At 43.0% G+C, this 24506-nt stretch overlaps 1 protein-coding gene across 1 annotated transcript in view; it reads right to left on the bottom strand.

Moving 5' to 3' along the window:
• Positions 1-13559: 13559 nt before the first annotated feature.
• LOC138364590 (irregular chiasm C-roughest protein-like) overlaps positions 13560-24506 on the bottom strand; it is a 27293-nt gene continuing 16346 nt past the window's right edge. The window contains exons 9-10 of the mRNA XM_069324403.1: positions 22782-22958; positions 13560-21419 (exon numbers count right to left, since the gene is read on the bottom strand). Coding sequence (XP_069180504.1) covers positions 21012-21419; positions 22782-22958 — 585 coding nt within the window. The 3' untranslated portion in view covers positions 13560-21011. The remainder of the gene's footprint in view (positions 21420-22781; positions 22959-24506) is intronic.

The following is a 24506-nucleotide window of genomic DNA, read 5'->3' as shown; positions in this document are numbered from 1 at the left end:
CCTCGTACTGGAAAGAAATCAATAATCTTTTCTTTGGCACGTGGAAGGGGCCATTCTGGTACTCTAAGGTGGCTTTTAAGCCCCTATTTCCACCCCAATTCCACCTTCAAACGCCTCGTCTTAGGAGTCGTAAATTGGATATTTCGTTTAAGTCAGCCTTTTTGATGCACAGGAAGACCTTGATCTCACTAGAGCAGTGATTCTCAATCTTTTGTAGACTCATAGTTCTTATTTTGTTAAAGTACGTTCCATATCTCTAACATGTCTCTGTCTGTTTATCTCTCTGAGGCTGAAGGCTGAAGGCTTTCACACATGACGCGTGGGGGGGGGGGGGGTAGGGACATGCCATAGGGCAGTTGGGGGTCGGCCCAAGTGAAATGATTTAGGAAATATTGTCATTTAAAGACACCCCCCCCCTCCCTCATGCAATATTTAATGGAGTCAAGTCTGAGATATTAGTAATTTTCTCCACAGAGATGTTCAGCATTTTCAGTGTTTCGTAATGAATTTTCGTCAAGGGGGAAGAACGAAGGGAGAACTAAGGGGTAAGGGGGAAGGGAAAGAGACCCGTGGACAGCCGGGTACCCTCTAATACAGTGTACAGTGCACTAGAAGGGTACAGTGAACACCCCTTGAAAAGAACCACTAACCGCGATAAATTAGATTCCCAGTTGGGGTCAATGGACCCCCTTGGGGTCAATGGACCCCGGCAGGTAGTCACTATACGAGAGAAAATAGTCTTCATATATATAATCTCCATAAAAACTTAAATCCGTTGAAAATCTAGGCTGTTCTCTTGATTTCCCACAACGTACACAATACGGGGTACTAAAACATACAACCACCCAATCCACCCACCTAACCCAACCTTCACCTACTCATAGAAAACGTGGATATCTGCAAGCTGCTACTTTCTACCCTAGTACCCCATATTTTGTACGTTGGGGGGGGGGGATTGTGTAGAAAATGAGATGCATTAGTTAACAAGGATACAGTAGCTGTAGTTGTATTTCCTCAGCTCCTACACTTGCTGTAGCTGTATCCCCCCCAGGAAGGGGGGGGGGAGGGTAGGGGAGGGTGTCACCTGTCTCCTATGCACCACGTGTTCCGATACACCACGTTCTCCTATACACCACGTGCGCCTATAGATGGCGAGTTAAGTCCCTCAAGAGCGATTGAGAGGTTCCGGTTGTAGGCAGGTTAATTGAGTCCCCTTAACCCCTGAGAGCTTAACTACCCAGGTCAACTTAATCGCTTCCAAATGGCAATTATGCTGCCTCGACTGGGCCCCCCTTCCCCCCCCCCCAATTAAGTAGTTCGCCTCAAGAGGACCTCCAACATGTCCAGGATAATCTCCAACCTCTTGGACTGGACGGTAGAGCGACGGTCGCGCTTCATGCAGGTCGGCGTTCAATCCCCCGACCGTCCATAAGCGGTTGGGCACTATTTCTTTAACCCCCCCTCCCCACCCCGGCCCATCCCAAATCCTTATCCTGACCCCTCTTCCCAGTGCTATATAGTCGTAATGGCTTGGCGCTTTATCCTGATAATTCCATTTCCTTCTCGGACTGGAAGAGGTAGTGATTAACCTCTAATTATCCAATCAATTCCAATTAGTGGAATTATGAAAACTACCTGTTTGCAAATATCTACGTTTTCTACGCGTTTGTTAGGTCAGGTTAGGTTAGGAGGGAAAATAAAGTATAGGTAAGGAAGGAAAGCGATGGAAGGGGGTGATAGAGGGAAGGGTGGAGAGAGGACGAATGCCAATGAATAACACCAGTAGCACAGAGATGGTGTTGATAGTGGATAACATTCGTTCTTATAATACCCCTTAAACTGAAAATAACCAAGTTCTCCTGAGTAAAATTCAGAAAATTTTTTAGTATAGTAAGAAAGTATACATTACATATTACCGATATGTGATTTTACTTCCGTTTATTACACAAATATACATAAGTACACATAACACCCTTTATTACACATAAGTACCTGTCTACATATCGATATGTTTTAAGATATCAAAGACACGACCGTGGATCAGGGCTTGAAGACACCCTTACGGCTATAGCCAATCAATGCAATCAGATCACGAAAGAATTAGAACGGGAATCAGAGAGAACTGGGGAAGTGAGGGAGGGAAAATGGGAGGAAGCAAGACCGACAGACATAGACAGACAGATAGACAGCTAAACAGACAGATCTCAGCAACCCCCCATCTTGTGGTAAATCAAAGAAATGAACTGGCGAGTGAAACAGAGAAGGCAGACTTATTTCACTGACTTGCAAGCATGTAAAAAATTTCAGACACCTGAATTCCAGTCGGTGTCTGAAAGGTGCTGACAGCACATCAGGACCTCACAAAAGCAGCTAGGTGCACCCAGCAAGCCGTGTACACAAACACGACTGTCCTAGCACACCCCAGAAACCTTTTGGGCTAAGACATGCTTGTAAATCAGTGGAATAAGTCTGCCTCCTCTACTTCACTTCTTTTGAGTTTAGAGAGGAGAATCGTTCCGTGACCCCTCCACGACGATTGCTATCTTCCCCTTCCCGTCTCCACGATCGTCGTCGCCCCTAACTCAACAACAACCTTCCCGTCTCTCTCCTTCCCCCTCGGCAATCCCATTCCCAACACCCCTCCCTTCTTCCCCATTCCTTCCCCTTCCGTCTCAGACGACACAGTTCCACGGACCCCAGACAATGAGAACGAGAATTGCGCGCGCGATCCCCACAGGGCAAGATGGGGGACTGAAATATTCAGGCCCTTGTCGTCACCCTGCGCAACGGATCGGAATATGTGAAAACGGAGGACGATAATTGCTACCCTGGATGTCCCCTGGACAGGTACGACCTGTCCAGGGTCATACCTAGATGGAAAAAAACCGACGAACGCAAATGAAGAAAGATAAAGAATGGAAAGAAGGAACGAACGAACGAAACAAGAGAGGAATAGATGTGGAGAAAGAGAGGAAAATATGGGTTTAGGATGGAATAGAGAGGTGGAATAAGGATGGTAGAAGCAAGGTGGGGAGAATGAGTGATAAGAAAGAAGGGGGATACGAACCATATAGAAAGGGGAAAAGGGCAGGTAGGTGTAGAGAGAGAAGAAGATAGATGGAAGAAAGGAATGCAAAGTGGAAGTAAGGAGAAAGGGAAGAATTGAATGGTGAATTTACACCGCAAACTACCACACAAATCACCAAGTCTCGACACAATTATATTTTATATTTGACGTACAAACGACACGCTAATGGCCTCGTCAACTGGCTTGTTTAAAGTTGTCTGCAGTGGTAAGCATGGCGGCCAGTAATGAGTTGAGGAAGTAGATGAGGAACTTGAGCTAATGAGTTGATGAGGAGGGGAGTTGAGGGCGGAAGATATGATTGTGATGAGAAGATTGTGTTCCACAACTAACAATTTTTTGAGGAGCTTTGATTTTCTATTTTGGGGCACCATTTGTGAAATTTATTGAATAGGATAAATACCACTTTGGATATGTTGGATAATAAATCCCCAATTTGTTAATGGTTTACCTGTACACGATAATCAGAAGTTTTGAAATTGGTTGTATATATATATATGGCTGTTGTTAAATAGGTTGTATATATGGCTCTCGTTAAATTGGTTGTAAATATAACTCGTTAAATCATTCCTCATTCGTATATATTAATCACAGTTTTATCACTGTTGGTTATTTAAACTAGCATTTCCTTAAAGGTTTGGGCTGTGGACAAAAATCAAGAGGTTATGACAATTTTTGTTTAACTGTTTCAATAGTGAATCGTATGATTTAATTATAATGGGGGTGGGGGATTAGCGTAACCTGGATTGTACCTGAATGGGGTTCTGTGAGTTCTTCTAACTTCCTAAGCAGTTTAACAAGTAGCACAAATATAGGGGTCGATCCCTATATATATTCCCCCATGACGCTCCCTATACGATAGCAAATCACTATGCAAAGTTTTGTGAGACAATCCCAAGACTTCTGGGATAGTCTTAACCTTAACCTTAAAATACGATTGATCTTTAGCAACACTTTAGAGATATGCCCCAAAATGATGACAATAGAGTATACTATTATGATATCAGACTACAATAGACTACACTATTATGATATTAAACTACAATAGAGTACACTAAGATATTAACATCTTCGTTTATCTGTTAAATTACAATAAGAGGTTGTTAATAACAGGACCAAATTACAGCTTTTTATCCAGGTTTCTAGAGCCATGTGTTGTATTTCCTTGAACCACTTATTGTAGTTCCTTGAACCACTTATTGTAGTTCCTTGAACCACTTATTGTAGTTCCTTGAACCACTTATTGTAGTTCCTTAAACCACTTATTGTAGTTCCTTGAACCACTTATTGTAGTTCCTTGAACCATTTATTGTATTTCCTTGAACCACTTATTGTAGTTCCTTGAACCACTTATTGTAGTTCCTTGAACCACTTATTGTAGTTCCTTAAACCACTTTTTGTAGTTCCTTGAACCACTTATTGTAGTTCCTTGAACCATTTATTGTATTTCCTTGAACCACTTATTGTAGTTCCTTGAACCACTTATTGTAGTTCCTTAAACCACATTTTTGCGATAATAAATTATAATATTACATGAAATTCCAAGGAATTAAAAAAACACTTTGCCAAGTAACTTTTCAAATTCATTAAATAAGAATTTTAATACATATTTTCTTAAGAGATTTTAAGGAAATAAATTAAAAATACAATCATAGTGTAAGGTAATCAATTACGCAATCTTTGCGTAAAGCAATTAATTACGCAAATTACAGTATAATCCCTATTTCCCGGCCCGACTAATTAGGGAAAGATGCGTGAGATAAGATTAATTACCCAAATTGGAGAGCGAAATAGGGCGTAATTTACCCCTTTGGAATATTAACGCGAAATCTTGTTGTAAATTGTGAAATTGGGCTTATATTTTGTGCGAAATTTTATGTGGAATTATCCATTATTATTTCCAGAAATTTTGCAAAACTTTCTTAGTTGCTTCTGCGAAAAGTTTCCCGTAAGATTTTGCGTGAAATTAAATGATTTTGCGTAGAATTGAAATGGAAAATAAACATGAAAATGCATTGGAAAGTTTTCACGGAATTTTTATGACTGCAAAAAGTTGTGAGCGATTTATTGCACGAATTTGTGCGCGGAATTTTTGCACGAAACTAAGCTTGAAATTTTGTGTGAAATTATAAGTAATTCTTTGTGTAATTTTTTGCATGGAATAGTGTATTAAATTGAGTGAAAATGTCAACGTAACATTTTGCGTCACCTGGCATGATATTTTGCGTCTCATTTTGAATGTTATTTTGCGTCACTTTGCGTTTTTTTTCCTTAAAAAGTGAATTTTCATGATTATACGCATGTATATATATATATATATATATATATATATATATATATATATATATATATATATATATATATATATATATATATATATATATATATAACTGAAAACTCACACCCCAGAAGTGACTCGAACCCATACTCCCACAACTGGTATGTACAGGGACGCCTTAATCCGCTTGACCATCACGACCGGACATAAGGAAGTGATAGCCGAGGCTATATGAACCACTTCCCCGCCGGCACTCGGATGGTAATCTTGGGCATAGCATTTTATCAAATCACCTCATTCTTTGGGGCACACGTGAGGAACACAAATGCAAACAAGCCTGAATGGTCCCCAGGACTAAATACAACTGAAAACTCACACCCCAGAAGTGACTCGAACCCATACTCCCACAACTGGTATGTACAGGGACGCCTTAATCCGCTTGACCATCACGACCGGACATAAGGAAGTGATAGCCGAGGCTATATGAACCACTTCCCCGCCGGCACTCGGATGGTAATCTTGGGCATAGCATTTTATCAAATCACCTCATTCTTTGGGGCACACGTGAGGAACACAAATGCAAACAAGCCTGAATGGTCCCCAGGACTATATACAACTGAAAACTCACACCCCAGAAGTGACTCGAACCCATACTCCCACAACTGGTATGTACAGGGACGCCTTAATCCGCTTGACCATCACGACCGGACATAAGGAAGTGATAGCCGAGGCTATATGAACCACTTCCCCGCCGGCACTCGGATGGTAATCATGGGCATAGCATTTTATCAAATCACCTCATTCTTTGGGGCACACGTGAGGAACACAAATGCAAACAAGCCTGAATGGTCCCCAGGACTATATACAACTGAAAACTCACACCCCAGAAGTGACTCGAACCCATACTCCCACAACTGGTATGTACAGGGACGCCTTAATCCGCTTGACCATCACGACCGGACATAAGGAAGTGATAGCCGAGGCTATATGAACCACTTCCCCGCCGGCACTCGGATGGTAATCTTGGGCATAGCATTTTATCAAATCACCTCATTCTTTGGGGCACACGTGAGGAACACAAATGCAAACAAGCCTGAATGGTCCCCAGGACTATATACAACTGAAAACTCACACCCCAGAAGTGACTCGAACCCATACTCCCACAACTGGTATGTACAAATGCCGGCGGGGAAGTGGTTCATATAGCCTCGGCTATCACTTCCTTATGTCCGGTCGTGATGGTCAAGCGGATTAAGGCGTCCCTGTACATACCAGTTGTGGGAGTATGGGTTCGAGTCACTTCTGGGGTGTGAGTTTTCAGTTGTATATAGTCCTGGGGACCATTCAGGCTTGTTTGCATTTGTGTTCCTCACGTGTGCCCCAAAGAATGAGGTGATTTGATAAAATGCTATGCCCAAGATTACCATCCGAGTGCCGGCGGGGAAGTGGTTCATATAGCCTCGGCTATCACTTCCTTATGTCCGGTCGTGATGGTCAAGCGGATTAAGGCGTCCCTGTACATACCAGTTGTGGGAGTATGGGTTCGAGTCACTTCTGGGGTGTGAGTTTTCAGTTGTATATAGTCCTGGGGACCATTCAGGCTTGTTTGCATTTGTGTTCCTCACGTGTGCCCCAAAGAATAAGGTGATTTGATAAAATGCTATGCCCAAGATTACCATCCGAGTGCCGGCGGGGAAGTGGTTCATATAGCCTCGGCTATCACTTCCTTATGTCCGGTCGTGATGGTCAAGCGGATTAAGGCGTCCCTGTACATACCAGTTGTGGGAGTATGGGTTCGAGTCACTTCTGGGGTGTGAGTTTTCAGTTGTATATAGTCCTGGGGACCATTCAGGCTTGTTTGCATTTGTGTTCCTCACGTGTGCCCCAAAGAATGAGGTGATTTGATAAAATGCTATGCCCAAGATTACCATCCGAGTGCCGGCGGGGAAGTGGTTCATATAGCCTCGGCTATCACTTCCTTATGTCCGGTCGTGATGGTCAAGCGGATTAAGGCGTCCCTGTACATACCAGTTGTGGGAGTATGGGTTCGAGTCACTTCTGGGGTGTGAGTTTTCAGTTGTATATAGTCCTGGGGACCATTCAGGCTTGTTTGCATATATATATATATATATATATATATATATATATATATATATATATATATATATATATATATATATATATATATATATATATATAGACACAAACACACATGCGTAGACAAAAATACGCGCATGAGTGTGTGTATGCGCGCTTGCGCGTTTAAAGCTCGAATGGTCCCCAAACGGCATATGTTTCAACAGTGAACTTAAAAGACCCCTTCTAGGGTTCGAACCCAAACTGTCAGTGTACGACTCAGTACTCTAGGAGTACACTGTTGTATCAACAAGATCAAGCTCTTGGACCAGACTCCCGACCTATTTTTCTGTGTCATCCTATTACATATCCCATGATGCAGCGCGCAGCAGCTATATCTAATACCCAGGAACCCATTTTACTACTAGGTGAACAAGGGTATCAGGCTAAAGAAACGGTCCATTTATTTCTGACTCAATCGGATCTGTAGACTGCGAATCCCGAACGGTTTTAACTCGGCCGCGAGTCCCCCCTGTGCGTGTGTGTGTGTGTGTGTGTGTGTGTGTGTGTGTGTGTGTGTGTGTGTGTGTGTGTGTGTGTGTGTGTGTGTGTGTGTGTGTGTGTGTGTGTGTGTGTATTCCAATATATTTTTGCCCAACAGGCAGACACGAATCCTCAATTTTGCGTGAAAATTTGCGTTATCGAGTGACGGTATGAATCTAACAATAACCCAGTGGTCACATTAAGGGGGTTATGGGGGGATGGGGCCGGTCTGCACCCTCCCCCCTCTACTTGGGCAGAGCGAGAAATGTTCACGAACTGAGAGATACATGAGCGTTGAATATTTAATGTCTTTCAGTAATGCTTTTTATTCATGATTTCATTGGTATATAATAATATACTAGGAGGAGTACCCGGCGGTGTTCGGGTGCCCCTCCTCACTTGGTCTGGACGGTAGAGCGACCGTCTTGCTTTATGCAGGTCGGCGTTCAATCCCCGACGTCCCAGGTGTTTGGACACCATTCCCTTACTTTGTCTTAATCCAAATCTTCATCCTTATATCCCTTCAAAGTGCTACATGGTCTTAGTACTTTCTCCTGTACTTACTGTACTTACTTTCTCCTGTACTGTGACTTAGTACTTTCTCCTGATGGGAGGTTCAACAGGGGAACCTTGATGCTGGGGGTCCTGTAGTTCAGTGGTCTTCGTCGTCGACGCGCAACTCATGCCTCGATTCTCGTGGTTGGACAGAGACGCGCATTCACCTGATACCGCTGTTCACCTAGTAGTAAATAGGTACCTGTGAGTTAGGCAACAAATTTTGCCTTTTTCATTGTTTATGTTGATATCTGGATATCACTGGTTGAAGCTGGATATCAGTGGAAGCTGAATATCAATGGAAGCAGGATATCAGTGGAATCTGGATATCAGAGTATGCTGGATATCAGTGGAAGCTGGATATCAGTGGAAGCAGGATATCTGTGAAAGCAGGATATCAGTGTATGCTGGATATCAGTGGAAGCAGGATATCAGTGGAAGCTGGATATCAGTGGATGCAGGATATCAGTGGAAGCTGGATATCAGTGTATGCTGGATATCAGTGGAAGCAGTATATCAGTGGAAGTTGGATATCAGTGTATGCTAGATATCAGTGGAAGCTGAATATCAGTGTATGCTGGATATCAGTGGAAGCTGGATATCAGTGGAAGCTGGATATCAGTGGAAGCTGAATATCAGTGGAAGCAGGATATCAATGGAAGCTGAATATCAGTGAAAGCTGGATATCAGTGAAAGCTGGATACAAAAAAAAACTCACTGCTACTACACCAGCAGTGAATCCAAGCACGAAAAAAAACCCCAGCCCCTTGAGTTGCTTTCATAAAATTTGTACACACACAAACATTATACAATGATTTGCCTCCTGTGCTCCCAGAGTTCTTTTAATCTCCCCATGAACGACAGAGTGCCGGAACTTACCTGCTTACCTTCATTATAGACAGGTAAATATTGAGAGTGCCGTGTTTGGGGTTCACTGTATCGTGTGTGCTGAAACTCATGCTGTCATTCGAACAAATATTTAGTCAGTCTGATGACACGAAATTGCACAGTGAGGTCTTTTTCCGAACAGGTGAAGTTGCCAATCAGATGTGGGGGAGGAGAGGTAGTTTGGATTGTGGTGATGTTAATGATGCTGCTTCTCTAGGGGGAGAGAAAGATGCTGCCTTTCTGGGGAGAGAGAGAGAGAGAGAGACGTTGCCTCTCTGGGGAATGAATGCTCTTGTTATAATTACTCCTTGGACCACGCTACCATCACCATTTTTTTCAATATTGATCATGTTTTACCTTACTTATAACAGGGGAGCTGGTCGGCCGAGCGGACAGCACGCGGGACTTGTGATCCTGTGGTCCTGGGTTCGATCCCAGGCGCCGGCGAGAAACAATGGGCAGAGTTTCTTTCACCCTATGCCCCTGTTACCTAACAGTAAAATAGGTACCTGGGTGTTAGTCAGCTGTCACGGGCTGCTTCCTAGGGGTGGAGGCCTGGTCGAGGACCGGGCCGCGGGGACACTAAAAAGCCCCGAAATCATCTCAAGATAACCTCAAGATAACCTCCTGCAATCCCCCAATATTGCAGACCCCCCAATATTGTGTATTGCAAGTGTATGAACGCTTGAATTAACTAATGAATTCAGTGTGTATCATTTGTAGTCTTGAAAGATTTCTGACCCAAGATCCGGAACTCTGGGTTTATGTAAGCATTGTTCTGGAGTATTTCAGAGCAAACTCAAGGTGGTCCTTGAGATGCTGGGAGGACCACCTCGCCCTCAGTGGAGGAGATGCTTGAGATAGCCACAAGGTGTTGCTCATACTCACAATCCCTCGTTTCTAAATTATAACTTGTGTTTTCTTAGTATTTTTAACTATATAATGCTTATTTGTACGGTCGCGAACGAATACATAATTCAATACAACAAAAACACGACAAACACAACAAATAAAAACATGTTTGACAACCAATATCGAACTAATTAAAAAAAAATAAAAAAATTACAGGTTTTTAGACAGTTTAGATCAATTCATTTGTGTTGCTGGAGATACAACACACTTTTTGTGGTATTGTTCTGTGGGAGTGTTCTGTGGGAGTGTTCTGTGGGAGTGTTCTGTGGGAGTGTTCTGTGGGAGTGTTCTGTGGGAGTGTTCTGTGGGAGTGTTCTGTACCATTCTGTTCTGGACGGTTAGTTCGTGGGGGATTACTCTGTGGGACGGGTACCTCGTGAGGGATTTTTCTGTGAGATGGTCGTCTGATTTTGAGATTTTTCTGTGAGACGGTCGCCTGATTTGGGATTTTTCTGTGAGACGGTCGCGTGATGTGGGATTTTTCTGTGTAACAGTCACCTGATTTGGGATTTTTCTGTGAGACGGTCACCTGGTGTGGGATTTCTCTGTGAGACGGTCGCCTGATTTGGGATTTTTCTGTGAGACGGTCGCGTGATGTGGGATTTTTCTGTGTAACAGTCACCTGATTTGGGATTTTTCTGTGAGACGGTCACCTGGTGTGGGATTTCTCTGTGAGACGGTCGCCTGATTTGGGATTTTTTCTGTGAGACGGTCGCCTGATTTGGGATTTTACTGTGAGTCAGTCACCTGATTTGGGATTTTTCTGTGAGACGGTCACCTGGTGTGGGATTTCTCTGTGAGACGGTCACCTGATGTGGGATTTAGCCGAGATAAATGCATGATTTCACTTAATTTTTCTAGGCAGGCGCAACTGGGCTACAACGTCCCCGCGGCCCGGTCTCTTACCAGGTCTCTTGGTTGGTGGTCTTGTCAACCAGGCTGTTGAACGCGGCTGCCCGCAGCCTGACGTATGAATCACAGCCTGGTTGATCAAGTATACTTTCAAAGTGATAGGTCAGCCAGTTATACTTCTTATGTGTTGGGGGAGAGTCTTGGGCTCTTGATCCTGATAGAGTTCTCTCTCAGCGTTCCTATTACACCTATTACACCTCTGCTTTCCAAAGAGGTTCTTCTGCACATCCTGCCATGTCTCTTGGTCTCGTGTGTGGTGTTATTTCCGTGTGCAGAATTGGGACGATTCCCTCTAGCATTTTCTCCAGGTGTGAGTTATTAGGTATCTTTCGCCAGCGCTCAGATAATACAGATTTTAACATTTTAATCGGTCCCAGTAGTTTAGATGTGCTACTAGCACATCTAAATGTAGGATTATATTATTAAAAGATGTTAGCACGGTCTCCATGTCAGGAATTTATCCAGCTTTGAATGGGACTGTTATTGTGTAAGAATATTCCACTCTAAAGAGCACTATAGTTTCTTAAAATGTATCAATGCTGCTTGATACATTTTGATACAATAAAGATTGTGATTATATGTTGGCTATAGTTATAGGGGAAATAAATAATATTTATATGGTTATTGTCGTGATTGTTAGAACAATTATTGAATGAGTATTTTTCCTACTGTAATTTACATAATTCTCTTCATAAGAAGAATTTAGCTTTTGCATATATATATATATATATATATATATATATATATATATATATATATATATATATATATATATATGTCGTACCTAGTAGCCAGAACTCACTTCTCAGCCTACTATGCAAGGCCCGATTTGCCTAATAAGCCAAGTTTTCATGAATTAATGTTTTTCGACTACCTAACCTACCTAACCTAACCTAACCTAACTTTTTCGGCTACCTAACCAAACCTAACCTATAAAGATAGGTTAGGTTAGGTTAGGTAGGGTTGGTTAGGTTCGGTCATATATATACGTTAATTTTAACTCCAATTAAAAAAATTGACCTCTTACATAATGTAATGGGTAGCTTTATCATTTCATAAGAAAAACATTTGTGAAAATATATTAATTCAGGAAAACTTGGCTTATTAGGCAAATCGGGCCTTGCATAGTAGGCTGAGAAGTGCGTTCTGGCTATTAGGTACGACATATATATATATATATATATATATATATGTCGTACCTAGTAGCCAGAACGCACTTCTCAGCCTACTATGCAAGGCCCGATTTGCCTAATAAGCCAAGTTTTCCTGAATTAATATATTTTCTCTAATTTTTTTCTTATGAAATGATAAAGCTACCCATATCATTATGTATGAGGTCAATATTTTTTTATTGGAGTTAAAATTAACGTAGATATATGACCGAACCTAACCAACCCTACCTAACCTAACCTAACCTATCTTTATAGGTTAGGTTAGGTTAGGTAGCCGAAAACGTTAAGTTAGGTTAGGTTAGGTAGGTTAGGTTGTCGAAAAAACATTAATTCATGAAAACTAGGCTTATTAGGCAAATCGCGCCATGCATAGTAGGCTGAGAAGTGAGTTCTGGCTACTAGGTACGACATATATATATATATATATATATATATATATATATATATATATATATATATATATATATATGTATATATATATATATATATATATATATACATATATATATATATATATATATATATATATATATATATATATATATATATATATTTTTACAAAAGTTAATATTTTGGTGGATTTGTTTATTTTAGATCAAAGGTGGTGAGAGGTGCAAATATATTTAAGTCCTGTTTTCTTTATCTATAGCCATGTTCTCTGTCTCTATCTATAATCATGTTCTCTGTCTCTACCTTTAATCATGTTCTCTGTCTCTATCTTTAATCATGTTCTCTGTCTCTATCTTTAATCATGTTCTCTGTCTCTATCTTTAATCATGTTCTCTGTCTCTATCATGTTCTCTGTCTCTATCTTTAGTCCTCTTCTATCTTTACTTTTAGTTCCATTCTCTTTCTTGATCTATATTCCTTTTCTCTATTTTTAGTCTTGTTCTATCTCTAGTCCTGTTCTGTATCTATAATTTCTGTTCTGTATTTATCCCTGTTCTCTCTGTATACTCCTGTTCTTACTTTAGAAAATTGATAGAGAAGAGAGATAAACACGATTATCCCCAACTTGGATAAAGATAAATAAAGATAATAAAGATAAATATATTTATCCCCATCCCCATCTGGGGTATCTTTATCCCCAGATAAAGCAAGATACATAGTGGAAATAGGAGATAATAAAGCCAGGAAATACCATATATAACAAAATATTTTATTTCTCACATGTACAATAAACAATTACAATAAAGATTCCTTAAAGGCTACTGACTTTTCCTTTTAGCAGTTGAGAGGCGGAGAACATTAGAGATTATCAGGCGAGGAGAATCACGGTATTGGTGGTGGTAGTGGTGGTGTTAAGGGGGTGATGGTGATGGATATGGTGATGATGGTGGTGATGGTAGATACAGTAGAGGTGTATGTCATGATAGGGAAAATTTTATCATGAATCCTGATAAGTTTCATTCACCCGGTCTCTTGGAAACTCGAACCGGGAACCCCATGTGTGTGTGTGTGTGTGTGAAGCCAAAGCTCTATCAACTGAGCTATGAGCAAACATAATAAGAAAGATTAATCGCGATAGTGTCATGATAGGGAAAAGTTGGAAGAGGGGTTGGGGAGGGGGGAGATTTTCTACTGGTGTAGGGAAAAAAAGGACAAGAGAAAGGACAAAGAGAAAAGGAAAGGGCATTGAATCAGAAGGCATAGAAAGAATAGCACCTTTGTTCGACAAGAAAGTTAATCCAAATGAAAAGAAGCAAAATGGTAGGTGAAAAGGCACGTTTATCTACACCAGGGATATATATATATATATACATATATATATATATATATATATATATATATATATATATATATATATATATATATATATATATATATATATATATATATATAGAAACAATCCCAAGTTATGCCAACTAGGGGAGATAAAGAAGCCAAAGATACGCTCATGAGGACACAGAAACAAGCACATGACGTGTGCAGTACATGAACACAATGTGAAACAAGCACACACACGCCTCAACAAATAAACAAATCCAAGTACAATTCAAAATAATATCAACAATTGCCCTCGAGGCATAAAAGCCCGAATCTATGGCCAAAAAAAATGTATGACCAATCAACAGGACAACTGGTTCCCGTCGCCACAACAAAAGTCCCCCCATTAAAACACCTTAAAAACTCCCAACTAATCACCACACAAAACTCAATCGAAAAACGTATGAAAAACTGGAAATAACCCAAATTCCTGCACCCTACCAACCATTCAATGATGCATACAATACAGAATCAACTTATCATTCGTGGCCTAGATTCTGTATATTAAAACAGACGAGTAATGCAACTATGCAACGGAGAGACGAGATATGCATCTGTTTACTGAAGCGGATGAAAGATACGTATGTATACTTCAACAGAAACACAAAAACAGAGATTGATAACGCAGAACGCCCTTGAGAAACCCCTTTAACCAATCGCTGCTGGCCAACAGAAACTTCACCTGTTGACACAGGATATGACGGACCAAACTACGGCTGAATTAGGAGCAAAACACAACCTCGCTGACCAATCAGATTACAGGCAAGTCAATCAGCACAACCCGGGTGAACTACCCGTATTAACAGAGACATGTTCACGCAACAGGAAGTCTTTAACGGCAGAAAACGAATCTGTTAAGCAAGGCAGAATACGGACACCGACAAACTGCCCCAGTTTAGAGTTCATTAATCAGTGTTACTTCAAGAGAGGGATTAGTAATTAGGCAGTTTGATCATGGCTTCCGTTGCTATAATATTTCTGGCTACCGTTTTCTCCGTTTTCCGTTAGCTATTGCCTCGCGAACCGCTAGTTAGCGCAATATACCTGTTACCTAGCCCCAATATACCCGCTAACTAGCGCAATATACCGCTAACTAGCGCAATATACCCGTTAACTAGGGCAATATACCCGCTAACTAGCGCAATATGCCCGCTAACTAGCGCAATATATCCGCTAACTAGCGCAATATACCCGTTAACTAGCGCAATATACCCGTTAACTAGCGCAATATGCCCGCTAACTAGCGCAATATACCCGCTAACTAGCGCAATATACCCGCTAACTAACGCAATATACCCGCTAACTAACGCAATATACCCGCTAACTAACGCAATATACCCGCTAACTAGCCCCAATATACTCGCTACCTAGCGCAATAAACCACTTCACAAGCCTGGCGAACCCCATGTCTTGAACAAGTCTAGCATATCACCCCAAATAAAAACGCCTTTCTTAGAGTAAATTACAACCACAGACGCTCAAACAACCCTCTTTAACCCAAACAGCAGCAGCAGCAGCAGCGCCCTCCTCCTCGAAAGCAGGTGGAAGCCAAGACGCTGTTTCCTAAGGACTTGAGCTGACGCAGTTTTGAAATGTATCTCAAGATAACCTCAAGATCTCCACTACTGCGTGGATGACAATTACAGAGCGATCTTTCTTGGCTTTTTTAACGCCATAGACGGTCCTGGTTGGCTATCCTGGGAGCGCAAACCGGCTCAGTAATCACCGTTCGGGGTTCGTAGATACGGGTAGAGGGGGGGGGGGGGGTTGGGGGGATGTGTTCGAAACGGCGGGGAATATTCCCTGGAAAAAAAGGGGGAAGATTGTGGGGATGAGGTCTTAGGACGCACATTAAGATTCACACAGCGTCTAGGATCTTGCGTAAGTTTTTTTTTGTTTTTTTTTTCCTGTTTTCCGGAGGTATAACTGCTGGTTTTATTTCCCCTCTCTTCGTTTAGTAGTCGCCTGGTGAGGTGGGAGAGAGAGGGAGAGAGGGAGAGAGAAAAGAGGGGAAAATGGCGTGAGAGGGGAGAGTGGGAGCGAAGATGGGAATTAGCCCAACATTATGAAGAAAAATGGTCTAAATGATGAGGTATTCTTCCCCGTGTGTGTAGAGGAGAGGTGGTGGCTTGGGGTTAGAGAGGTGGTGGCTTGGGGTTAGAGGAGAGGTGGTGGCTTGGGGTTACAGCAGAGGTGGTGGCTTGGGGTTACAGCAGAGGTGGTGGCTTGGGGTTACAGCAGAGGTGGTGGCTTGGGGTTACAGCAGAGGTGGTGGCTTGGGGTTACAGCAGAGGTGGTGGCTTGGGGTTAAAGAAGAGGTGGTGATATAGAACAAACTGTTTTAACTGAGCTGAACCCAATGAGATGCGAGATATCGTGACTGGAATGGTCCCAATCAATAGGATATCGTGACTGGGATGGTCCCAGTCAATAGGATATCGTGACTGGGCTAATCAAACACACACGTATGGACCTGACCTCCCCCCTCCCCGAAAATATATTTCTCCATATATACAAAACTTTGAAAAAACAAAAAAATTTACATTTTAAATTTTCGCTTCCATTTTCACATTCTATTATTTTGATCTTCGTTTTGGGATAATTTGAATATTTACAATTTACCTACCATGAACAGGAACGATGCTAGAGAACACTAAGGTTAATAGAGAGAGAGAGAGAGAGAGAGAGAGAGAGAGAGAGAGAGAGAGAGAGAGAGAGAGAGAGAGAGAGAGAGTGAGTCAGTCTTACTAAAAAGACGCACAGGAACGCAAATAAACTCCCCCCCCCCCAATCAAGACTGAACTTCACCCCACTGTTGAAAGGCTTAGTGAGGGGGGAGTGGGGGAGAGGGAAGTGGGAAAGGAGAGGTTTGCGAACGAGGTAAATGGGGGTAGTTAAGAGGTAGTGAGGTAGGCACTGACGGAGGGGGGCCAAGCTATAGTTAGAAAAGGGCGAGAAGGGAATTGAAAAGGAATGGGTAAAAGTAGTGCGTTTTGACCGAGACTGAACCAAGGGAGAGAGAGAGAGAGAGAGAGAGAGAGAGAGAGAGAGAGAGAGAGAGAGAGAGAGAGAGAGAGAGAGAGAGAGAGAGAGAGAGAGAGAGAGAGAGAGAGAGAGAGAGAGAGAGAGAAAGAGAGAGAGAGAGAGAAAAAAAATGAAAGACAGAATAGAAGGATTCTTTGATTTTAACGAAAGGGTGGAGAGAATTGAAAAAAAATGATTGGAAAAACAAAATATGTGAAATTGAAAGTATTTGAAAGGAGACAAAATGAAAGAGAAATAAACGTTGATGATGGCATTAAATACAAAAATAAAACACAACCAAGTGCATGAGTTTATATAAAAAAAACAGAAAAAACACACACACACACAAATGTGTATGCTGCAGTGTGAGTGAAAATGAGAATGACATACAACTCATCCATGGCATCTATGGTTGGTATGAATGAGACAACGACTGGACGCCATACATGAGTGTGTATATGTATGTGTATGAGGTGAGAGGTGTGTCTGTGTGTATATGTATATATATAAAGTGAGTTTGTGTGTGTGTTTTGACGTATATGAGGGGGGGGGGGAGGCTTGTGTGAGGTGGCATGGAAAATACAGGAAATGTTCCCCTAACTTCACATATGCAAAGCTTGTATATAGAACCAAAAATGAGCACAACAGCTCTGACGGTAAAGTGGGATCCCCAGGGGCTCACTTGGAGCTCTGGGGCTCTGGTAAGCTCTTTGGGGATTTAGGTTAGCTTTACGGGGTTCAGTTGAGCCCCATTGTATTTAGGTGAGCTTCTTTGGGGTTCAAGAGAGCTCCCTGGGTTTTAGTTGAGCTCTCAGGGGTTCAAAGTGAGCTCTCTAGGATCGAGGCCAATCAGAAGAGGAGCTCATAGCGAGGTCGTTGGCGAATAGCTTTTCTTTTTAGTTTCTAAACCGTTTCCTAACTCCTCGAGATAGCTAGAATAGACAGACTGACACAGTCGCCCAGTGTGATATCAAGTAGTTCTCTATCTTAATAGGGAAAAGTAATCAGGTGTCAGATATAAACCAACCACACACACACACACACACACACACACACACACACACACACACACACACACACACACACACACACACACACACACATAGGCTCAGGAACCTGTACACCAGTTGATTGACAGTTGAGAGGGGGGGGGACCAAAGAGCCAGAGCTCAACCCCCGCAAGCACAACTAACTGACTACACACACGCACACACATACACACACACACACACACACACATACACACATACACACACACACTTCAACAGCAAAATTTCCCTTCATAAGCTTTTTTCTGGCGACTTGGCTCCTGGCTATGCTTAATAAGCTTATAGAGTCAAACGCTGAGTCCCCTTATAGAATCAAACGCTGAGCCCCCTTATAGAGTCAAACGCTGAGCCCCCTTATAGAGTCAAACGCTGAGCCCCAGGCACAAGAATGGCTCATTAAACAACGCTAATTACAGGCAGGTGTGAAGATCACAGGCAGGTGTGAAGATGTATGGAAATACAATGGACCCCCTCACCCCTTTTTCAAGAAAGTGTAAATTGCTTTACACTTCTCGAATACTAGCGTCAGTTAGCGCCCTGGAGCTCATATCATACCCCGCGACGTTTCAGCAACGTTATCAAACGTTAACAAATAATAACGATGGGGGTTGGGTTGTTGGATCGTTATCAGTGCCATTCACACCAGCCGCCACACCTGGGAGGGTTAATTAGTGACCTCCATAACACAGTAACTCTTAAGAAACAGCAAAGTACATCTTGCGATATGTGTTGTGTAAGATTCGCTACCCGGAACAAAAAAAGTTCCAAGTAGCACGGGCTATGGTGAGCCCGTAGTACTTTAAAGACATGTTTCTTGTCTTGTTTCTTATTCTGCGGTTTGGAAATACCAAATACAGTAGCAAATTGTATGATACTGTATTCCTTCCACCCCCTCCCCCCCCCCCCCTCGTGACCCGTGTATGAGCTGAAGCCTATTGGCTTCTTCTATCTGGGGAAATAGTAGTCTTTTCAGAGACCCGTGAACGAGCTGAACCACTTTGGCATCGCTCGTAGGGTAAGGAACCATGATAGGGATGTAAAGGAATCCTGATGAAATGCTTGCCTATATACACTCAATAAGATGATTACAGTATTTAATACAGATAATATATATCTATGTATAGACATAAATCTGTATGCTCACTCCTTCCATGCACACAATTTGCATTAATATATTGACAAAGGCTCACTCGAAACACATATAACAAACGATATCCACAGAGAAATCGTATATAAAAAGTCAAAGTCGAAGCACTTTTTAAGAAGAAGATAACCGATATTTTAGTTCAGCGGTTCAGGAGAGTTGAGGTGCTTTTATGCCCTTTGGACCGAAACTCGACACTTTTCATACATTTAAAACTGAAGGGTCCCTTCATTATTGAATTTAAGTTCACTTTATGTCTGTTTCAAAGTCCCCCTTCATTGTCAGTTTCAAAGTCTCCTTCACTGTCTGTTTCAAAGTCCTCTTCACTGTCTGTTTCAAAGTCCCCTTCACTGTCTGTTTCAAAGTCCCCTTCACTGTCTGTTTCAAAGACCTCTTCATGACTGCATCAGAATCCTACCTTCCCCCCTCCTTTTTTCAAGTCTGTTTAAAAGGCTTCTTCAACACCGTCTTGAAGAGATTCATTACTCAGTAGTCAAGGTCTCTCGTCTCCCTGCTTTTTCCTACCCTTCTGTCATTTTTCCTTCACAACTTCCTTCATTTCCTGCGGCGTGAGGGCTTAAAACTGTGTGGTTTTAAAACATTGGCGTCGAGAGGAAAGCAGTCCAACCTTCAGCAACTTAGTGTCTCTCTCTGCATTCTCCATAACACAATAAAAAGGGGAAGGGTTAATAGGGGGAAGCAAACAGAGTCTATCTTTTGTGCTTTAATACAGCATACAATCTCTGGTCTGACCCCCTCTCCGTCTTGGGTTTTTCTGAACACATACATTCAAACACACATTTTTTCTTTTTGGTTCCCGTTTAACAATTGCTGGGGGCGCGTAAATAACTCATATCACAGATCTGTACATCTTAGGAATAACTGGGTTGCCGTCAAAGATTTAGTGTAGAAAATGGGTGGGGGGGTTCCTATGGGGGGTGAAAAAGGGGGGGGGGGGATACGGGAGTGCTTTTTAAGACGGGGTCTTTCAGAACACCCTGGAAACACAAACCGAAACTGTCTCTATTTTACGCTTGTTACAACTTGTAATAAAGTTGTTACAACTTGTAATAAACTTGTTACAACTTGACTTAACGTGTTTATGACGTATTAGAACGTTGTTACAACTTGCTATATTGGTTGTTATAACTGGTTAGGCTGCGTTAAAACTTGTTCGAACGTTGTACCAACGTCGTAGTTTCGGTGTGTGTTTGGCGGGTAGTGCCTTAGGAAGTAACTAAAATAAATTTAAATTGAGGCAAATGACTTAAAATTTGGTTTAAAAACTCTCTCTTTCCCCTTAAGCAGGAATCAGAGGAGCAAATTATCTTAATCTGCAAATGTTAAAAGAACCTGATCTGGGAATGCAAGGGGGAATGAAGTGAGGGGAGGGGAAGAGGGAGCTTAATATATAACTATCCTCTTGTTATCTGCCAATTTTTAGAGCGCTAATGAGCTCCATAAATCGCTTGAGCTCTGGGAATTGATCGCTGGCACTCTCAGCTATGACAACAATGTACCTTTTCTGGGTTCCCAGTTTTTATAAAGTTAAATAATTCTACAATTGCTAAAATTCTATTCTCTAAACGGCCCTGTTTTCGGACCCCTAGACCAAAGTACCGGGCTTAATTTTGGTCTGCGGTGGGATGATGTATTTACTGTGAAGCGCCGCCGAGTCCAGATCGTGTGAGAGCTCCCGTTTCAGCTCCTGTTTGAGATCCTGTAGTAGGGCGTGTTTGAGCGTGCCGTTCACGCCGTTTCCGTTGACGACCTTGCCGTTGGAGGAGGCGTGGACCCGCCCGTTGACCCCACCGTTGAGATCCGTGGCGGCGTGAGGCGTGGGCGTGTACGGGGGCGGTGCCACTGACGAAGGCAAGGAAGAAGGGGGGTCGCCGGCTGGAGTGGATCGGGCGTAGGGACCCCCTACTTGGAACTGGTTGTAGGTCTCGCCTACAGAAACGGGCACGGGGGAGTAGTCCCTGGTGTAGTCCACGTAGGAGATGTAGCCTTGATCCTAAAGAAAGGGGAAGAGACATCAAAGCCGGTTAAAAAAAACGATTGTATTCACTGGCGATGAACCACAAACACACACACACACACACACACACACACACACACACACACACACACACACACACACACACACACATACACACACACACACACACACACACATACACACAGGCTCACTACCGCAACAAACCCCCAAATATGGAGACCCGACACCCCCACCCCCCTCCCCTCTCACCAGAAAGACCCCACCATAACTGGTCTTCGGGAAGACCTTCAGTATGAAAGGTACTCGGCATTAAAGACCAAAAAAACACAACTCTCCAAGAATACCGGGAGTTGGAAAGGCCTTTCGACCCAGGGTAAAAGGTCTTTCGACCCAGGGTAGAAGGTCTTTGGGCCCAGGGTCGAAGGTCTTCAGACCACAGCGTGGGTCGTTTCCCCCCCCCCCCACCCTCACCCCCCCCCCCCGAGCTCAGATATTAGAACTCGATGCTATAGGAAAGAATTGGATCCTAAACGTGGCTTTCAGACTCTTTAACTTTCAGACCCTTCAACCTCATCTTGATCTCAAGAGCTCTTAAGATGAAGATCCCTCAATTTAGAGGCTCTCAAGATGAAGACCCCTCAATTTAGAGGCTCTCAAGATGAAGACCCCTCAATTTAGAGGCTCTCAAGATGAAGACTCTCAATTTAAAGGCTCTCAAGTTGAAGACTCTCAATTTAAAGGTTCTCAGCTTGCAGATCACGTCGTCTGAGGGAATAGGTTGGGTACAGCCTGTACCAGCCTGTACCCGGCCTGTACCAGCCTGTACCCAGCCTGTACCCAGCCTGTACCCAACCTGTACCCAGCCTGTACCCCAGCCTGTACTCCAGCCTGTACCAGCCTGCACCAACCTGTACCCCAGCCTGTACCCCAGCCTGTACCCCAACCTGTATCAGCCTGTACCAGCCTGTACCCAACCTGTACCCCAACCTGTACCAACCTGTACCAGCCTGTACCCCAGCCTGTACCCAGCCTGCACCAACCTGTACCCCAGCCTGTACCCCAGCCAGTACCCCAGCCTGTACCCCACCTGTATCCAAACCTGTACCCAGCCTGTACCCCAGCCTGTACCCCAGCCTGTACCCCAGCCTGTACCAGCCTGTACCCAACCTGTACCCAGCCTGTATCCAGCCTGTACCAGCCTATACCCCACCTGTACTCAGCCTGTACCAGCCTGCACCCCAGCGTGTACCCAGCCTGTACCCCAGCCTGTACCCCCAGCCTGTACCACACACCGCAACATACCAAGACAAATATAACTTAGATTTTTTTAACACCCACTCACCCAACGTAACCTCAGACCAACTCCACTATACTCACGGGCGGAGTGAAGACCGTAGACCCCACGCTGTACCGAGCGTGTGTGAGCGGCGGAACCGCTTGGGGATCTCTGGGAGAGGCCTTGCTACTCTCCCTCTCCCAGCCGCTGTCGGAGTCCCGATCGGCCGCTGAGAGAGACGAGGTCGTTCTGATTTCCACGTCCTTGGCGTCTGATTCCTGAAGGAGAGGTGAGACACGGATGTTGTATTTATGTGTATGTGTATATATATATATATATATATATATATATATATATATATATATATATATATATATATATATATGCGGAAAATCCACAGAGAAATATGAAATGAGGTGAACGTTTCGGCTTGTTAAAGCCTTTGTCAACACCAGACTGACTTCAGTCAGTCTGGTGTTGACAAAGGCTTTAACAAGCCAAAACGTTCACCTCATTTCACATTTCTCTGTGGATTTTCCGCATAAAATGATCAGTGTTTTGTGATCGTCAATTGCATATATATATATATATATATATATATATATATATATATATATATATATATATATATATATATATATATATATATATATATATAGAAAGAACTTTTTTAGTGTCAGAGTGGTTGACAAATGGAATGCATTAGGAAGTGATGTGGTGGAGGCTGACTCCATACACAGTTTCAAGTGTAGATATGACAGAGCCCGATAGGCTCATGAATCTGTACACCTGTTGATTGACGGTTGAGAGGCGGGACCAAAGAGCCAGAGCTCAACCCCCGCAAACACAACTAGGTGAGTAACTAGGTGAGTACACACACACACACACACACACACACACACACACACACACAGGACCAAAGAGACAGAGCTCAACCCCCGCAAGCACAACTAGGTGAGTATACACACACACACACACTACACAGAGGCAGGATAGGGAAGGATGGGCAGACTGCATATTTCTAGACTGCCAAAAAGCCTTTGATACAGTACCTCACATGAGACTTGCTATTCAAACTCGAGAGGCAGGCGGGGGTGGGAGGAAAGGTCCTAGCATGGGTAAGGAACTACCTAACAGGAAGGAGCCAAAGAGTTACGGTAAGGGGCGAGAAGTCGGATTGGCGAACAGTAACAAGTGGAGTACCTCAAGGATCGGTGCTGGGATCAATTCTATTTACAGAAGTAGAGTCCTACATGTCGATGTTCGCGGATGACGCAAAGTTGATGAGAAGAGTTGTGACAGATGAGGATTGCAGGATCCTCCAAGAGGACTTGAACAGGTTGCAGAGATGGTCAGAGAAATGACTACTGGAGTTTAACACGAGCAAATGTAAATTTATAGAAACGGGACTAGGTATTAAGAGACCAAAGGGACAGTACACAATGAAGGGGAACAGCCTACCTGTGACGACGCGAGAAAGAGACCTGGGGGTGGACGTAACACCTAATCTATCTCCTGAGGCAAATATAAATAGGATAACGACAGCAGCGTACTCTACACTGGCAAAAGTTAGAACATCATTCAGAAACCTAAGTAAGGAGGCATTTAGAGCGCTTTACACTGCCTACGTGAGGCCAGTCTTAGAGTATGCAGCCCCATCATGGAGTCCCCACCTGAAGAAACACATAAGGAAACTGGAAAAGGTTCAGAGGTTTGTGACGAGGCTCGTCCCAGCGTTACGAGGGATGGTATATGAAGAGCGACTGAAGGAACTGAATCTGACGACACTAGAAAAAATAAGGGAGAGGGGGGGGGATATGATAGAA

Source organism: Procambarus clarkii, chromosome 14, assembly GCF_040958095.1.
Source record: "Procambarus clarkii isolate CNS0578487 chromosome 14, FALCON_Pclarkii_2.0, whole genome shotgun sequence".
In the NCBI taxonomy this organism is placed as follows: Eukaryota; Metazoa; Arthropoda; class Malacostraca; order Decapoda; family Cambaridae; genus Procambarus; species Procambarus clarkii.
This window is presented reverse-complemented; position numbering and strand designations above follow the sequence as displayed.